The sequence below is a fragment of the Chaetodon auriga genome, chromosome 18, assembly GCF_051107435.1.
Source record: "Chaetodon auriga isolate fChaAug3 chromosome 18, fChaAug3.hap1, whole genome shotgun sequence".
Lineage (NCBI taxonomy): Eukaryota > Metazoa > Chordata > Actinopteri > Chaetodontiformes > Chaetodontidae > Chaetodon > Chaetodon auriga.
In genome coordinates this window covers 236,270-255,633 of record NC_135091.1, presented here as the reverse complement: position 1 = coordinate 255,633, position 19,364 = coordinate 236,270, and the positions used below count along the sequence as shown (strand labels likewise).

The 19,364-nt window shown below is 42.7% G+C and overlaps 2 protein-coding genes across 3 annotated transcripts; one reads left to right on the top strand and one right to left on the bottom strand.

Moving 5' to 3' along the window:
* Positions 1-1,324: 1,324 nt before the first annotated feature.
* LOC143336769 (protein LBH) lies at positions 1,325-4,571 on the bottom strand. 2 transcript variants are annotated; one of them, XM_076757090.1, is made up of 4 exons: positions 4,467-4,571; positions 2,224-2,332; positions 1,899-2,058; positions 1,325-1,812 (listed from the first exon to the last, which is right to left on the bottom strand). In XM_076757090.1, the coding sequence occupies exons 2-4, from the start codon at positions 2,290-2,292 to the stop codon at positions 1,754-1,756; spliced, it is 288 nt and encodes a 95-aa protein (XP_076613205.1). In that variant the 5' UTR covers positions 2,293-2,332; positions 4,467-4,571; the 3' UTR covers positions 1,325-1,753. The 2 variants fall into 2 exon arrangements, with proteins under 2 accessions (XP_076613205.1, XP_076613204.1); XM_076757089.1 differs by having other exon boundaries at positions 1,512-1,824; positions 4,467-4,552.
* A 1,546-nt stretch (positions 4,572-6,117) lies between these two features.
* Positions 6,118-18,902, top strand: tnfaip2a (tumor necrosis factor, alpha-induced protein 2a). The gene is made up of 14 exons (XM_076756537.1): positions 6,118-6,257; positions 7,461-7,559; positions 8,344-8,454; positions 10,660-11,117; positions 11,339-11,550; positions 11,901-12,015; positions 12,190-12,312; positions 12,880-12,974; positions 13,077-13,169; positions 13,363-13,489; positions 14,273-14,398; positions 14,486-14,635; positions 15,278-15,402; positions 17,172-18,902. The coding sequence occupies exons 1-14, from the start codon at positions 6,212-6,214 to the stop codon at positions 17,359-17,361; spliced, it is 2,070 nt and encodes a 689-aa protein (XP_076612652.1). The 5' UTR covers positions 6,118-6,211; the 3' UTR covers positions 17,362-18,902.
* Positions 18,903-19,364: the final 462 nt, after the last annotated feature.

Here is a 19,364-nt window from a genome sequence, read left to right as displayed (position 1 = left end):
TGAAATGCTCTGTTTTGGCTCTTGTCTCTTGAAGGCCATCCTCCTGAAAAGCATTGTCTGCTCTGATTGGTCAGCTCCCGCAGGTCTGAGCGCTGCCTCCCGTCAGCTCTGTTCGTCACAGCCCAGCAGATCAGTAAGGTCACAGCTTTGTATGTCCTGAGCAAACTAGCTGCTGGATGCTAATCAAAGCTACACAATGAATTCCTGCAATTTCACCATTTCTTAGTCACACGTAGCTGCTGAACATCGTCTGTCAAGTCAGTTTAGATACACACACACACACACACACACACACACACCCACACACACACACACACACACACCACTGGGCATCTGTATAACAACAAAGCTAATGCTAGCTGAGCTAGCACTGCAGTAATGTTGGAAACGTCCACAAAAACCATCATGAAAAAATGTTTAGCCTCACCAAACCTTCCACTTTGGTTATTTAATTGTCTTCAAATGAGTTTTGGTTGAAAGAACATCTGAATTCATTGAATATTAAATTAAATATGAAATTGTTGGGAAGCAGCGTGAAGAGCCAGAATATTTTATTTGTTTATTTGAGCGGGACGGAGCATGTTCATGAACATGACTTTAAAACTACAACATGGAAACATTTCACATCTAACTTCATGTTAGCAGAGGGGGCTATGGCTGGTGGACCAGGGCTGATGAGACGAAAGGCTGGAGGCCAGGACCAGAGGATTGCAAGGACAGGACAGACAGGACGGTCCGGTGGCTGTGGACAGAGTGACATAGCGGCTGTTTCTGGTTAAATGAGAAGGATCTTATTGTCTCTGGTCCGTCTCTGCAGGGATCCTTTGTATCATGTCAGACACGATCAGAGCCGCTCGGTCAGTGGACGAACTTTGCTGAATGCGTGACCTTTAAATCCAGCCTGCAACCCAAAGCCCTCCAAACCCAAGAGCTGGACCCAGAAAAGAGTCCCCCATGTCAGCTGGTGCTGAGACCACCTGACCAGGCTCACAGTGAAACTGCTTTCCAAACACGAGGCAGGTGAAACACAATGCTTTAAACCTGTTTGGAACATTGGAAAGACGAAACTAAAAGCCAGAGCAGATCAGAATGTTACGTGGGCCTGAAATGACAGAGACAGATCCTGACAGTCCAGACTCAGGGACCAAAAACAACAAGGTCAGCGCTGCAGTGTCAGAGTTCGTAAATGAGACGTTCAGCATCAAACAGTTCACCGTGGACTCTCAGATCAGATATAATGTGGGACAGATGTTTTTAATGTTTTCACCTTGTTTCCTTCATCTTCATCATGCACAACTCAAATAACGTTAACAATGACTCTAAAAAAGGTTTTTCAGTTTATTTATTTGACATGAGATTTTCAGGAGCTTTAAGAGAAACAGCCAATAGAGATGAAAGGATTTCCATCAGATGAATTCTAACCAATAACAAACAGGCAATAATCAAAGCAGCCAGTCGACGAGTTGAAGTTCATTCAGTTCACTGATGCTTCAGTTTCATCATGTGTACGTTTAAAGTATTTATATTCAGATTTTTAATATTTGTGTATTTTCCTGCTGATCGATCTCCCATAATCCTCTGGGGTCCATCAACTTGGGATCTTCTTGTCTTTTATTCGCTCATTCTGTCCTGCTCAGACTCCGCCCCCTGGCCTGGAGGTGGGACTACAGGTGAGTCGCCCCGCCCCTCCCTTTATCACAGAGACCTTCAGACTGATTGGCTGGGAGTACAGAAGCCATGTCAGTCAAAGGGTTTATACTCCACCCATCGCATGTTCCCGTGGCCCCGCCTCCTCCACGGATACACCTGAACCTGGAAGAAAACCTGATGATGTCACTCAGACACTGTGACAATGAGTTGTAATGAGGCAGAATGTTCCCTTAACACGATGACCTCACCTGTCACCTGGGTGTGGCTCTCTCTGACATCACTGCTGATGTCATCAGGAGGCCAGCGGAGCTCTCCACTCTCCACCTCTCCTCCGTCTGTCGGCTCCACGACGATGGACGGGAGACGCCTGGAAAGTTTTGGGAAATGCTCCACAGAGTCTGTAAACACCTAGACAAGAAGGAACAGGCCAATCAGACAGCTTGTTGCTGATGTCAGATGGACTTACCTGTTGAAGTACCTGAGCTCAGTCTGATGGACGAGGTGGCTCAAAGCCAATCCAACCAAAATCTTTACAGCTAACAGCCACTTACTGTGTGTGTGTGTGAGTCTCACCTGGAATGCCATCGGGTCCTCTCCAGAAACTCCACCCACTACGTCACAGGTGTTCATCACCTCTGTCATCTCAGCTAATCTCAGCACGGAGACAGCAGGAGACTGGAAGCTGAGAAAATAAGGTAAAATTGTGAAAATGAAGACAGACGGACAGATGGACATCCTGTAAGAGAGGAGACGACAGGTGACCAGTGAAGGTTTTGGGAGGACTGGACATATGTGGTCTGGTTTTTTGGTCCTGGTTCGTTCTCGAGGTCTTAAGCCGCCGACTCGCTCGGTGAAGCTGTAAAAAGAGAAGCGCAGCAGCCCTGCATCCAGGTCACATGTCTGAGCTTAAAGACACCTGTCCGCCTGCCTCCGTCCTCTTTGACACAGACACATTCAAAGTGAAGCACAGTGATCATAAAAACGTCTCAGCTCTTCACTCATTGGTGGTTAGAAATGTTGGAGATGTTCCTCATATGAAAGAATAATGTTTTCACAAGTCTCCAGTGATTCATCTCTTCCAGAGACATTCAAAACCAAAGAGATGGAGACGTCCTGATTTTTTGTCCAAAAACACTTCTATTGTATTATCACGCACTTATATTTCCCATAATGCCCCTGGACAGTGTTTGTCAGCAGAGCCCTCTTGCCAGGAAAACAGCCACATCTCTCAAGCTCCACGCCTCCAGTTTGTCTGTTCCTTAGACATTGACAGTCTGATGACATCACTATGACATCATCTGAACGCCTGGCTGAGGAGGAACAATAATCCATCCATTCAGCAGAGAGTCCTGTAGACTTTAATCTGATGTCTCTGACGTCTGGACTACAGTGTGGACACAGACAAGGAGTAAAGGTAGTGTGAGGTCACTTCCTGTTTCACAGGGCTGTTGTGATCTGATTTGATCCGGCCAGCTGCTCACACTCAGTGTCTAGTCAAATCCATGGAAATGAGCTCTGTCTGCCCCAGGGCATACTGGGATACATGAGATCACCCAGTGTGTGTGGAAAGGAACCCTCAGCGCTGACTGTCAGGTACAAATGACTCATCATCATGGAGCTCCTCAAAGTGCCACAAAGGGCTGAAATGGTTTTTAACAGGTTTTCAGAAGTTCTTGACACACTTTCAGGGTTTCCCCAAAAAAGGTTCAGTTCTTCAGAGACCTTTATGGGTCCTGAAGAGGTTTTCAGGGGTTCCTCACAGACTTTTAGCTATGCTTGGAAAGGCCTATTTCTTGAAGCAATTAACCTACTAATAGGGTTCCATGTCTTCATAAGAAGGTTTCATTTGTTGTTGGGATTCCTGGGTTCTCTAAAGACCTCTAAGGTTCATAAGAGAGTTCTTAAGAAGGATCCAGGGGTTCTTCAAAAGATTGCAGGGTTCTTGACACAGTTGGGAGGGTTTGAGGAGTCCTCAGGAGGTTTTCAGGGGTTCCACACAGATTTTTGCAGCAGTGCTTGAAAGGTTCTTGAGAGGTCTTATTAGTTCTTTAAAGGGTTTAAAGGTTTCTTGACATAATTTAAGGGTTGCTTGAACAGGATTTAAATGGTTCTATGGTCCTTAGGGTGTTTTCAGAGTTTCAGAGGTTCCTTACAGTGTCCCAGGGTTCTTCAAAGGGCTTCACAGTGTTTTGTGGCTGTTGACAGGGTTTTGGGTTTCCTAAGACCTTCAGAGGCTGTAGTTCTTTAGAGCTTCATGATTCATGATGCGAAATAAGAAAAGAAGAAGTTGGACAGGTGAGATTACACTTGTAATCTTTGGACACTCCTGGATTATTTAAGACGATGAATGAACTTCTCTTTCCACTGGACGAACAGACCCTGAACACAACACAGCTGACAGACAAGCAGCCCGTTACCATGACGACTGACATCTTATTCGATCAATTGAGGAACTTATTTACTTCCTGTTTTCAGCCGCAGACTTCTGCTTCACTTCACACAGAAACATTTCAAACACGAAAAATCTGAAAAAGTTCTTCAGCTTCATTAAACTGCAGAGATCAGACAAGCTGAACCACTGAAGGTCACTGAAGCTGCCACCACCACAAGAAGAGTATGACAGTATGCACACTGGAAGATAAGATAAGATAAGATAAGATAGCAATTAAGATACATGCGCATGCAAAATGATCATCTGATCTATTTCTGGAGCAATAAAGTCAAACATTTCTAACTGAAACCAGACGGAATCATGTCATCAGGTTCACATGAACCCAAACAAACAGCATGAAAATACAGAAGAAGAGCGGACCCACCTGACGAGGATGAGGATGATGAGGATGATGTCGTGAACGATAATAATGTCACACTTTAATCCTCAGAGATGTGAAGCCTGTTGCTGATCAGACAGACGAGCGACTGCAGTTCAGTTCCTCTCAATTCAAATTCAGGTGTCTCTTCCTGTGTGTGTGTGTGTGTGTGTGTGTGTGTGTGTGTGTGTGTGTGTGTGTTTGGTTTTGCATGTCCTGATTTGACTTAGTCTTGTGTGATTTGTGCTGTACTTTGCTGTACTTTCCTGTACTTTGCTGTATTTTGCTGTACTTTGCTGTACTTCGCTGTACTTTGCTGTATTTTGCTGTACTTTGCTGTACTTCGCTGTACTTTGCTGTACTTCGCTGTACTTTGCTGTATTTTGCTGTACTTTGCTGTACTTTGCTGTACTGTCCTGTTGCTGCTCTGCCCACTAACAAACACACGGTCACAGTAACGTCACTGTTCCTGTTGTCATGTTTGTTAATTGCAGCAGGTTATTATTATTATATATTATATTATTATTTATATTTGTTTTACGTACATTTTTAATGATTAGAACTTTGATGATGGACTTCTTACACTGTCTTTGGACTTGTTAGAGGTTTTTTTACTGTGTTCGTTCTAACTGAAGCACTGAAGGATCTCCTGTGTGTTGAAACACTGTGTGTTTGTGGAGAAAAGAAATTGTACCACGTCGACATTCACATGACATAAATAAAGCTAAATTAATGAAGCGGTAAATGCAACAGGTCAGTGTTTCCTGTGTTTTACGGTGTGTATTTGATCATGTATTTGTGCTGTATGATGTTTTACAGTGTGTATTTGATCATGTATTTGTGCTGTACGATGTTTTACAGTGTGTATTTGATCATGTATTTGTGCTGTACGATGTTTTACAGTGTGTATTTGATCATGTATTTGTGCTGTATGATGTTTTACAGTGTGTATTTGATCATGTATTTGTGCTGTACGATGTTTTACAGTGTGTATTTGATCATGTGCTTCATGTCGTGGATCAACAGGTGAGTCATATTGATGAACCCGCAGAGAATCATCAGCTGCTTTTTGTGCACAGTTGTTCACTCTCAAGGCTCTCATCATCAGGCAGAGTGGACAGGTGAGACAGGTGTGACAGGTTACTCTGCCTCTGACCCAATCAACCCCCTCCATCTATTATTGATCACAGCTGCATCAATTACTAACAGCTGACAGTCGATCAGTTACAAACAAGAGAGATCTTCAGGACACCACACACACACACACACACACACACACACACACACACACACACACACACACACACACACACACACACAGGTGAGAGGTCACAACGCTGCTCCAGTCTGTCTGGTTCAGCTCACTTCTGATTGGCTATGAGCTGTGTGATGTCATCAGTATGGCTCAGAGAAAAAGGGGTGAAGCTGCTGTACTTGTGGTTTAACTGTTTTTGTCTGGTTCATCGAACACCAGGTCCTGAACCAGTCCGCTGTGGTCAGACTGTGGGTGCAGCATGGAGGAGGAGGAGTAGGAGGAGGAGGAGGAGGAGGAGAGGACTGCAGCTGCAACTCAAATAGAAAGTGAAAGTAAAAAGCAGCTGTGAGTGTGAGACGCTCTGTCACACTGGAGCGTTCAGACCTTCAGACCAGGTTTTAGACTCTGCCTGTCTCTGCGGGGGCCGATTCTGGATTATCTGGTCCCCGTTCTGAAACCCCGCTGAAGGTTTTGGTTGAAGTGGATCCTGGTCCTGATGATGTGGGTTTACTTTCTGTCCAGCAGGAGTCAGAGCAGCAGAGGTGAGATCTTCATGTTTCTCTGAAGCTTCTGTTACTGATGAGTCTGAAGAGGAAGATTAATTCATTAAATCCTGCATGAAGCTGATGGTGATGATGATGATGATGATGATGATGATGTGATGACGATGATGATGATGATGATGATGATGATGATGTGATGATGATGTGATGACGATGATGATGATGATGATGATGATGATGATGATGATGATGTGATGACGATGATGATGATGATGATGATGATGATGATGATGATGGTGATGATGATGATGGTGATGATGATGATGATGATGATGATGGTGATGATGATGATGATGATGATGATGATGTGATGATGATGATGATAATGATGATAATGGTGATGATGATGATGATGGTGATGATGATGATGTGATGATGATGATGATAATGGTGATGATGATGATGATGGTGATGATGATGATGATGATGATGATGATGATGTGATGATGATGATGATAATGGTGATGATGATGATGGTGATGATGATGATGATGATGGTGATGATGATGATGATGATGGTGATGATGATGATGATGATGTGATGATGATGATGATGATGATGATGATGTGATGATGATGATGATGATGATGATGATGATGTGATGATGATGATGATGATGATGATAATGGTGATGATGATGATGATGGTGATGATGATGATGATGATGATGATGATGATGATGATGATGTCATGTGGCCATGACGCCTCAGTGTCAGGATGAAGCTGAAGGGAGTATCACTGATAGACGATCAATAGATGATGTAAATGATCAGTCAGCCTGCACTGTGAGCTGCTGTCCTCCAGGAGGCGCTGCAGACCAGAGAGAGCACTGACAGCAGGCCTCTGTTCACCAACACGATGAAGAAAAACTCTTCCTCTGTTCCATTTTTATCACTGAGATTCTGCAGAATTAATTTATTTCTGATTCATCTGTTTTTAATAAGACCAACAAAAAAAAAGTTTGAGTCATTTTATTTCATTTAGAATTCATATCGGATAAAAACACAGAATCAATGAATACAATGACCATAAAAATATACAGAAAGGAAAATGAAGAAAATACAAAACCGATCAATGATGAAAAGATGAACATCGATTTTCTGTCTAACCTGTTTGTTCATCATCATCAGCATCATCATCATAGTTTTTATTAATATTCATCTGAACTGTCTGAACATCAGACAGACGGACAGGCAGCCTGGCTCCGCCTCACCTTGAGTCTAACCCCGCCTCTCGGCCGGCCCGCTCCGTCGCGGAATCAAACGACATAGAGATGAAAGGTAAGAAGCTGCTTCGTGTTTGTTTTCATGGAAAACGTCGGTTTAATGTTGACTCTTTTATTCTGAAGGATGATTTATTTCCGTCCTGTATGAGCTGTCTGATCACAGAAACATGATCGATGACGGTTTATTGATCCGTTTTAAACATAAAACATTCTTTTCATTTGAGACGCGATCAGTGATCAGTTCCGTCTGCTCTGATTAATTAATAATTGATTAATAATTCATCGTTTGAATTACTTCACGTTTATTGTAGAAATCTGCCTCCTTCCGCTTCGGAAGAAAAAAATTAGTTAAAGGACTTTATTTGAAGTTGGTGTTAGGTTTCAAAAACGGTTTTCAGACGCATTTTTGCGTCCTTTTTATGGATGTTTGCCATGGAAAGCAAATATATGTCTTTTTCTTGTTACTCCCCCTCATTTTAAATCAATTCATTCATTCATTCTTGAAGGCTTGAGTATATATCTTTAAAGCATGAACCAAACTGCATTAAAAAACTCTAAAATGCTTCATGACATTTATTCTACGTTTCAGCTCCGCAAGTCTGAATCCAAGATCATTTCAGGATATGAATTTAATGTGTTTGTTCTCTTAATGTCACATTTCTTTGAATGTGTGTTTTAGAAAAGACTCTGACTTAAGGCTCTAAATGCCCCAAAATCTCTTTTATCTTATCTTTTTATCCCTTTTTCATGTTCTCCACAGAACGTTGTTTGTTGTTTTTACAGAATAAAAAGAAAACAAACATGTAAAAGTTGAGATAAAGTCGGTGTTGAATGTTCAGCAGGAGGAGTCGAGGAGAACCGAGATGGACAGAGGAGGAGACTGCCGAAACTGAAGAACCCTGTTAAGATCTGGAAGAATCGCAGACAGCAGAACCACACCCATGCTGCAGGTCAGAACCAACAGAACCTTTGAACATCATCAGATTAGAACCAACACAACATTATCAGACTTGAATCAACAGAACCTCATCAGGTCAGAACAAAAGATCCTAAGATAGAACACATCATATGAGAACCAACAGAAGATCATTTGGTCAGAATCAACTGAATCTCAGTTACGACCAATAGGATTCAAGTGATCCCGACCAGCAGCCGTCCCGAGCTGCTCGTTGTTCTATTGAGTCTTTTTGACGGTTTCCTATATTCATGTTTTTTTTCTAGATTCCTGGTAATCAAAGGACTTGTAATGAGATATGGTATTTGTTGAGTAGAACAATGTGACGTTTTTTTATGAGCATGTGGGTTCATCTTGCCGGATCCCCGTCCTGGCAGAGGTGACCCAGGATCCACTGTTTACACCTCGGATCAGCTGACGACAATTTTAACCACCTTGACAACATCCGTCTGTAGAATTCAAGATGAAGGCAAACGGAACACTGGACCTGCTGTATGCTAATGTTGAGGAAGCATACAGATCCATAGCTCTCCCTCCCCAGGGCAGATCAGGTCACAACCTGGTCTATCTCAAGCCCCTCTATAAAGCCGTTTCCCTAACATTAATCCCTGGGTGACAAATGACATGAAGGCATCACTGAACAGGAAGAAGGTGGTTTTCAGGAGTGGAGACAGCGAGGAGGTGAAGGAGGCGCAGATAGACCTGAAGGAAAGAATAAAGAGTGTTACAGTAGGAAGCTTGAGAGGAAACCCCAGCAAAAGGACTTCAGGGAGGTGTGGAGTGCCAAGACAACCATCACTGCCAATGAAAAAAAACACCAACTGGGGATGAAAGGAAACCTGAATGAGGCCAATAATCTGTTCTTGAACAGGTCTGATGATATGGCCTCTGCTCACCCTCCCCACAGATTCTGTTACAGTCTCTGTCCATTCCTTGTCTTGTTCATTCACCTCCACCTGCCTCCACTTACCCTGTGAACTGAATTACCTGCAACTCAACTAATAGACAACAATAAAATCACAAATGCAGGGGATGAAGGACAGCTGCAAACCTAGTTAACATTAAGGGAACAGAGGTGGACACAGTCAAAGACTACAAGTACCTGGACGTCCACATGGACATTAAGACGGACTGGACTAAAGGCACAGAGGCTCTGCTCAAGAAGGGTCAGAGCCACCTGTATTTTCTGCAGAATTATGCTGCAGATATTTTATCACTTGGTGCTGACACTGAACTCTTTCATCGCTGCTTGTAGCTTTAGCAGTCCTGGGCACCATGTTGAGAGGTTCTGCTGACCTGAATGTTTTAAATATTTGACCTTTTTTTTGCATTGGTAAATGACACAGATAGCTCAGCTGTCTTGACCAACACATCTGGGGCAAATGTCCTCGACAGAGTGATGTTCAGGGATCTTGGTGTAGACCTGGAGCCGGAGCTGAGCTTTAACATCCACCTTAAGAAAATGATCGCTTTGGGAATACATCAAGAATAAAGGATTTGTGCCTCAGTAGGATTTAGAAAACAACATGTCTATCTTCAGTAGGATCAACTATCGTAACATTGTCTCTCTAAGTCTCAAATCAGATGGCTAAGGTCAGATCAGACCGCATCAGTCCATTCCTCAAATCTTTACACTGGCTTCCTGTTTGACCTCCCAGATGGTCTTGAATTAGGTCTGCTCAACGTCCCCAGAGACTAAACTAAACCCAGAGAAGCATCATTCAGTTTTCTTTCCTCACATATCTGAAACAAACTCGCAGAAAACTGCTCGTCTGCTTTGACGCTGCTTTTTAAAATCAGGACTGAAAACTTGTGAACTTCCTTTGGGGATGAATAAAGTATCTATCTGTCTATCTATCTATCTGAAGACTTTCCTGTTTGTCTTTTATTTAGTTAGATTTTGGATGATTTGGGCTACTTTGTTCTGCAGTATAAGAACTGACAGCCCACACAGCAAGGCATTAAGTCCTGTTTATATGTGTGTTTTATGTTGGCTAGTTTCTTTCATATTCTGTCTTTCTGCCTTTTATATCTCAGGGAAAGCACATGGTGGGCGCTTTGTTGCTGAATGGTGCTTTGCAGATAAACTCACCATCTTCTCCGACCAAAACATCAAGAACAGATTGCTGTTAGGGGCCGAGATCTCCACCTTCCAGGTGTGTTAAACCTGCTCTACTTCACCATGTTCTGTTCCTTGCAGGGGACGAGTTGGACTATGAGGAGGTTCTGCAGCAGGGTCAGCAGCAGGAGAAGGATGAGGAGTTGGAGGAGGTCAGCAGGAGACTGATCATCAGAGAGGAGCAGCTGTTCAGTCAGGACTCCCCCAGTGAGGAGGAGGAGGACGAGCTCCAGCAAGACTTTGAGGCTCTTAGACTGCAGATATGGATGGCTGTCCACACCACCTTCACCACCTCCTCCTCCTCCCCCCCAGAGCAGCTGGAGGTCCTGAGAAGTGCTGTAGCCTCCATCCAGCAGCAGGAGGTGCAGGACCAGCGCTGGATGGGGTGTCTGGAGGGCCGAGTCCCAGTGTGGCGTCCTCAAAAGTGTCTCAGCACTCACAATATTTTGCTGCAGAACATGGTGGAGTCCAGACTGATGAAGGCCACAGAGGATGACTCGAGTGGAAATGATGGACTGTCCTCACCTCTGAAGAGAGAGGTGAGTCATCAGAGTGAATAAGACCAAGAGATGCATCAATAATATGTCCAGATTTCATAATACAAAACACGGATGACACTCACAGCAGTCTGTCCAATGATGGGCCTCATTCAACCTCCACAAACATTAGTTATACTCTGTGTTAATGCTGAAAACATTGACTAATCTTTCTATTTTATTCCTAATGGAACTTACTGTAAGCTGCTGATGCACCTGTGCAGGTGTGTCATATGGGGAAGCGTGTGAAGGAAGATCTGCTGACGGTGGTGAGGATGGTGATGGCCTGTTACCCTCCACAGATGGACATCCTGAACCTTTACGCTGGACTCTACCATCAGAGTTTCTCTGCTCGGCTGACTGAACTCGCTGCTTCTGGACTGGAAACAGACGACTGCAGCTACCTGCTGTTCTGGATCAACCACTACTATCCAAAGTGAGTCACTGCTGACTCACGCAAACACACTTCACTGTGTCTGAATGGGAGATATTCAGTTCATGTAAGACTGAATCTTCAACTCTGACTGGTTCAGTCCGGCCTGCTGGGAGGTTCTTCGTTCTTCTCTCTCTCAATCGTACACCTTCATTACCTCCATATAATAATTCAGTTGAAGGTGCGGTAACATAACACTCATAACAGATTTAAAGGACTTGGTTCAGGTTGACTGAATTTTGTTTCACTGTATTATTTGAGGTGAATTTCTGCTGAAACAGTCATTCAGAGATCTGGAACCAGTTAGGAACCAGATTAAAATCTCAGGTGTTTGACTGTGGTTCCTCCTCTAGTGAAGTATTAAACCATGAAGATCTGGTGGGAAAGATAAAGACGGCTTGTCTGGGTTCTCTGCTGCAGCAAGACCATCTGAACCGACTGGAGGACCAGTACCTGACCCACAAAGAGGTAAAATGGTGAAGGGACCAGTCAGCTGGTTTGCTGACCACATTTAAATATCAAAATACAGAACACTCTGTGTTTCACTGCTGCAGTCGGTTCTTTGTGTCTGCATCAAACGAGATTCTATTCATTCTAAAAGCGTTGACGCAGTAAAATGTAAAACATTTTTCTTTTCTTCAGGACAAAGTGAAGCTGTGGCTGAACACAGCTCTAAAGAAAGAAGAGGAGGGCTGGCTGAGCGGCCGGAAACCTGAACTCATCGACCAATACTGCTTCAGCCCACTAGCTATAGATGTCATACAGGTGAGGCACAGTCAGTGCAGGTGAGACACAGTCAGTGCAGGTGATACACAGTAAGTACAGGTGAGACACAGACAGTATAGGTGGGACACAGCTGGTGCAGGTGAGGTACAGGTTTATGGTTTCAGTACACACCAGATAAATGCTAGAATGCAGTGTGCCAAGATTGCCCGCATCCTCCAAAGACGTTTTGTCCTTTGAGTTTATCTTATTGTCCTTTGAGTTTATCTTATTTGTGAATTTATGTTATCTGTGAGTTTATTTTATCTAGATGTGTTTCATCTTATTTTATTTTATCTTATTTTATTATCTTTTCTTTTTCACACGGGGGTTGCAACGAAAATTTCATTGCCATGCTCAATGACAATAAAAGCAATCTTGAATCTTGAATCTTGAAGATTAGTAACGCTGATTAGATTGTAACACAGGTGTTGGTACAGGAACTTTGTATGAAACAACTGTAATGCAGAGAATGAATGTAACAGGTGTGTTGCAGATTTACCTGGATTTAGAATAATTCTGAATCTCAATTATGTGGTGATGGATCTATGGTGGTGTTTGTATTTCCAGGTTATAGACAGCTCCCTTACTGAATTCAGGTGTGTGATCAGAGATGAGACAAAAGCTCAGAGAATCACAGCTCACCTGGAGAGTTTCCTGAGCAGGTAGACCACGCCCACTGAGCATGTGAATATTAATAAGGCTTGTTGACACAGATATTTGTATAGAATGTGTTCTCTGTCTATTAAACATACTTTGTGTTTCAGCTACAAGAGGTGTGTGGAGGAGTTTGTGAAGGGAAACCACAGTAACGTCCGCTCAGTGATCAAAGCTCACATGGTGTGTCAGCAGCAGCTCAGGTACAACAGACAGAAAGTTAAGCTGTATTATCTGTCCTGTCATTGTCAAGGTTGGATAATGATAAATGTTATCTTTGCTGAAAACAGTTCTGGAGCATCCTTGACTGAGGCATGAGGGAAACTGTAGGAGGTCACTGCTAGATAAGGCAGGTGGACGGAAAGTGACTGATTGGTTCTTTGTGACTGTTCTCAGGGATTACATCATCGGTCAGACAGGAAGTCTGTCGGAGCAGCAGAGACATCGCTGTCTGGACACTCTGTCTGCCCTGTGGGATTGTGGTTACAGGTGTTTCACCTGTCCCATTCATATCCAGCTGAAGGTATAAATGCTGTGTGTACTGATGGCACTACAGTAACTCTGAAGGTGATGATGAAATGTGGTTCAGACATGCTCCCCTCTGGATGAACTCTACTGCCATCATCAGGTCAACATCTTTATTTCATGACCATATACCTGTAGAACTAATGACATTCCCATCAGCTTCAGCTGTACCTTGTGTTTACTGCTAATGAGCCAACGTTAGCATGCTAACACACTAGCCTGTGATGGTGAACATAGCAAACATTATACCTGCTGGTTCAGGAGCTGGATCACACCTCAAAGACCCCCCTGCCTCACAATAGGCTCTCCTTCACTCAGCAGCTATTGTAGAAGTTCTCCTCTTCGAAGGCCAAGTCTCCCAAGGATAACTTCAATCAAAAACCCCCAAATTGTCTGAAGTTGGCCCTTAGAAAGCTTTAAGGAAAAGGACGTCCTTATCGATGCTTAGAAAACATATGTGGCTGTTTGACTTCCTCCTAAAGAAGACCAACCATACACCACCCAAAAACAAATCAACATTACTGAACCAATCACAGTAAGCGGACTCAAACAATGTAGGAACAAGAGCTCAATGTCTTCCAAAACTTGGAGTGTATCGAAAACCAATGATTAGAAGTGTGTTCAGCACTGCAGTAAAAGTGCTTAAAGCTGTTTTTTTTTTAGAAATAACCACCCGCCGACCCCGATGCTCAGTCGTCACTGTTGATCCTTGATGAAGACCATCAGCTATCATATTTCATAATTAGTTAACAAAATCAATAATCAATAGTTGTGTGTTCAGGTATGTTTCAGTCAACTGTGGACGTCTGTCTGGTTGGACGGATTGCTTCCTGTCATTGACTCTCTGCTGGATTTTCTGAACCAACAACTGAATGACCTGAGTGACCTGAAACCAGCCTGCAGACAGGTGAGACTGGCTGTTTACCTGTTACATGTCTGTTTACCACCTGTCTGACCGACTGACTACCTGCCTGTCTCTCTGTTTATCTTGCAGTCCCTGCTGTGTGCCCTCCATGAGGATGTGGTTCTTCATTACGTGAAGAAGATGATGAAGACCAAGATGAAGAGCAGAGAACAGCAGGTGGGCGGAGCAGAGCGGATGATGGAAGACGCCCGAAAGATCAACGACTTCTTCAGTGAGGTGGTGAGATGCCTTTTTCCGTCCTCCTGTGTTTCACCATATCTCTTATTCGGGCTGAATAACAGGAAGTGGGATGCTCCTGTTCCCTGGTACAAGTCAGCAAGAACTCTGGATTTATTCCTGTGAAACAGTCCTTTGAAATCACAGGAAACCTTCAGCCCTGTCTCACATAACCACACTGAAGGTGTATCTGTGATGGCTTTTTAAATCGTCAGTCTGTCTGACGGGATTAAGACCTGCTCAGTCGCTGAGATCGTCTGACTCAAACATCTTGATGGTTCCTGAGGTCAGAACTGAAAGCTTTCTTTAATTCTGCTGAAGGTCTGAGGGTCTCTAAATCTGCTGACACTTTCAAAATCTCAAGATACATTTTTTTTTTTTTTACCAGTGATTTCTCCTGAACTGTGTTTGCCTGATATTTGTCTCATCTGATCCTGTTGTTTTAATTCCAGTTCATTTATTTTACTTGTTTTTATCATTTTGTCATAGATTTTGATGCATGAATTTTTGATGAAAATAACGTTTTTTCTATTATTATTGTCATTATTAATTTATTTCTGATTATTGTTAGTACTAGTAGTATAAGATCTGGTACTGTGGTAGTCCTGCAGTATTATCATGGCAGTACTGTGTTTGCATCCTCAGGGCTGCACTGACTCTTTGTGGCTCGGTGAAATGCTCTGCAGCCTGGCTGAGATCCTCCGTCTGCAGGATCCTGGAAGTGTTCAGCTGGAGATGGTCAGCGTGGCCAGAAAGTTCCCCGATCTGAGGTACAGAGAGAGAAAATACAAAGAACACATAAAGAAAGAACAAGCAAACAAAAGACAGAGAGAAAGAATGAAAGAAAGAAAATCATTTCTCAGCCAAATATGAATCAGTTTGTTTCCATCATCTGCTGTGGTAACACGACCACGATACCATCACCTGTCACTGATGAACCTGTTTACCTGTGGATCAGATTCAGAATAAGCAGATACTTACAAAAACCACTGAAGCTGAAGAGCTCAAACATGAAATATTCTGTGTCTGTGCTGTTTTCAGTGGAGCACATTCTGGTCTGTAAGTCTGTAAAAACGTGTATTCAGAGTTCCCTGCAGCCTTCATCACTTCTTCTATTCTTCTTCTCTTCTTCACTGTTTCATTTACATGAGAAAGACAACGAATGAAACAATGAATCACAGCTGATGAATCACAGTTCATTCATTGGTCTCGTCAGCCAACAGAGCCCTCTCATTGGACGTGTGCTGATGATGTCATATCCGTTTAATATTCACATCACAGTCGTTAGAGAGGCTGAATCTTCATGTTCTGTAGAAGACTTTGCCTTAACAGTCACCAGCAGACTTCAGCCGCTCATCACTGACCTTTCATTTGTTCATTAGTGTGAAAGCTGTCGTCACACCTTCAGCCTCAGAGTTCAGGGCTGTTTTCTACTTTCTTTACGCACAAAGAAGTTTCTTCTTCACCTTCAAACAGGAAGTCAAAGTAACATACAGGACACATCAAAGCTAAGGCAGGTGTACGTGGACACACCTGTCCCACTGGAGAGTGGACTCTACCTGCTCGTGATTTTGTTTCCGGGCTCTGTGGGGTTAAACCAGGCAGTGTTTCAGGTCATTGTGTGTTTCATATGCAAACACTGGTGCCCTGAATCAGCACTATGACACACACCTGGTTGCCGTGGGAGATGGCAGGTGTGGCCAGGTGGGGTTCAGGTATCAGCAGTGTGTGAATGGAAAAATACTGTGAGGAGTCATGTTGACAGAAACAGCCTGACCTAATGTTCTAAGCATCACGTATTCACTCTGTTTCCTTTGACAAAGACCGTGTTCAGGGCAGAAAATGGTTTGATGACGGACGTGATTCTGATCATCCTGATTGATTTGTGATCAGAGCTTGTGTTTTATTTTATTCATGATTTTGTTCTAGTCTTACGGCGCTTGTCGGCTGGTCGCTCATCTTCTGTAAAAACAAACAATAACAACAACAGAGGATCAATTCAACAAAAAGGGCAAATATGAAGTAAATGCTGTGAAAACAGAATATTAAATTACTGGTGAAAAGGTTTTCACTTCAGACTCTGACTTGATATTTTATCCTTTTGTCCTTCTTGTCCTTCAGACTAATTAAGTCTTTTGGCCTTTTCTTTTATTTCCTTTCAGCTTCTCTCAGACTTCCTGCTTGAATTTTTTGTTAATGAAAATTATTTATTTTTATTGTCAATCTAATCTTTTGTCAAACATTTGTTCAAAGCTTTTAGAATTGTCTGTCTCCTTTGTCCTTTATTCTACAGATTTACTTTGAAATTTATGTCATTTTAAAGATGTTTTGATCAATTACTGATAATTGGTAATTGGAAAAATTGGTAATGAATTGTAATTGTCTCCAGTGTTGAAATAATGAAATGTTGTGTCTGTAATAATCTCACTGCTGAGTTCCACACTATTCTTCACATTATACATTTTGTGCTCACCTGTGCATCAGGTGTGTCAGATATTTAAAGTTTTACTGATCTCTCCTGTGCCTCGTCTCTCCTCAGTGACGCTCATGTGTCGGCGCTGCTCTCTCTGAAAACTGGCCTATCAGCTGCTGATGTTCGTTCCATCAGGTGGAGCGTGGAGGAGAACCGCCTCCTTGATGTCTCCACCAATCATAGCCCTCCATTCTTCTCCAAGGTCAAAATTAAATGGATCAATAATAAGATCAATCAGATGGGGCTGAAGACCTGAATTGTTTTCGTATGTTAGCGAGTTAGTATGTTAGTGTTCAGTAAACAGCATTAATGTGTGTATTTGTATTTGTCATTGTGTACCAGTGTTACTGCAAAGTTCTAAAAATGGACGTCTTATTGTGAAGTTTGTTGCTGATGGTTCCAGATGGCCATGTTGAAGCTAAACAAACAGCAGAAGGCTTCAGACCTCTCAGAACGTTTGAAGGATGGCGTCTGTAGCTCAGATGAAACCTGGTTCACTGTTGAGTCTGCTGTGGTGTTCCTCAGGGTTCGATGCTGGATCCCCTTTAGTTCCTGCAGTAAACACCTTTTCTTTTAGAAACAATTAGAAAACATGGTACTAGTTTGAATTGATTTGTGTATAAATCAGTACTTTGGGCTCCAACCAGCTCTTTATTCTGCTAAAAACTGAACTAACTGCTATAGTGTCACGATAAGATCATCGTGTATTTGCAGTGTGGCCGTCCTGTCAGAACCACATATCTCTAAAAAGTCTGATGAGCTCAGAAAGCAGCCTGTTTTCAGCTTTGTGACGATGCATTTTCAGCTGATCCAAGAGGCTTTTTGAAGAGTTTATTTAGCTGAAGAAGGAGGAGAATTTTCTCAAGATGTAGCTCTTTAGCATAAAGCAGCAAACTGTGAGGCCTCATCAGAATAAAGGTTTTACCTGGTTTAAACATCCTCTCTGATCACGTGTGTCAGGCTTCAGGATGACCACAGCAGACACACAAACCCAATTTCTCCTCCATTTTTCCCTGCAGTGAACTTCGCACCACCATCACCGATCACACTGAATCACAGTGGATGTTCGTGTTCAGGTCAAAGTTCAAACTTTGGGTGAATCTGATGGAGAGCATCAAGCATCAGAGCATCTGTCCAGCCAAACCTTCTGTCTGTGTTTGGACACTTGTTCAGCAGATTACAAATCCATGTTTTGGAGTTTGTTCTTTGCCCATTCTGTTGGAAATGACTCCTTCAGTCATTACTCCTTATTCGTCTGTCATCGTCAGAGAGCAGCACAGAGACAACGAAATGCAGTTTAGCATCTAACCAGAAGTGCAAATAATCAAAATATCCAAAATATAAATACATACAGGTAGTACAATTGGCATGAGGTATAAACTGTATGAGGTATGTGCAAGTACTGCAAGTAATTACTATGAGACTATAAAACAAGTGCAACACAGTATGTAATCAAGTGGCATGTGCAACAGGTAGCAGGTGGCAGTGCAGTAAAATAGAAGTATCAGCATAAGAATATATAAAGCATAAAGTGTTTTGTGCAGTATGACGGGCTGAGTTGTAGTGTTCATCTTTGTTGTAGCCTCCTGTCTCAGCTCTGGGGAAGAAGCTGTTCCTGGGCCTGCTGGTGCAGGAGCGGAGGCTCCTGAACCTCCTACCAGATGGGAGGGGGGCAAACAGTCCATAGTCAGGGTGGGGGCTGTCTGTGACGTCGTTTTCTGTGTTGCCTTTAATACTGTACACTTTCCTTCATCGTAAAATAAAGATCAGATCTTCATGTACTACGTTAATAATGTACACAGATGTAGTCTTTCTTATGTAGCTTTATTCTGGGATGTGTTATAGTTTGTTAACTGTTTTTATTGATTTGTGTCTTTATAGTTTTTCTCAAATTCCTTTTCTCATTTTAATCCATTCTGCAATTTTGATGAAGTTCTTATGTTCTGCTCAGATTGTTGATGAAGAACAGAATCAAGCTTTTATTGCTCAGATCATTGAACAACTGATGCTGCTTGCTTTCCACTGTTTGAACTAAAGAACCAAACAGAACAAAATCTGATGTTTGATCGTCATAAACAGAGAAACCGAAATAATCTCTGTGTATCTTTACTGAATCTTTGAATTTGCCTCTTTAGAAGCGATAAAAACAACTTCATGATCATAAGTTTCAGTTTTCTTCTGCTTTCAGTGTGAATTCAGTCTGTGTCTTCTTCGCTGCAGATTCCTGAACACATACCAAACCCTCTGTAACACTTCCCA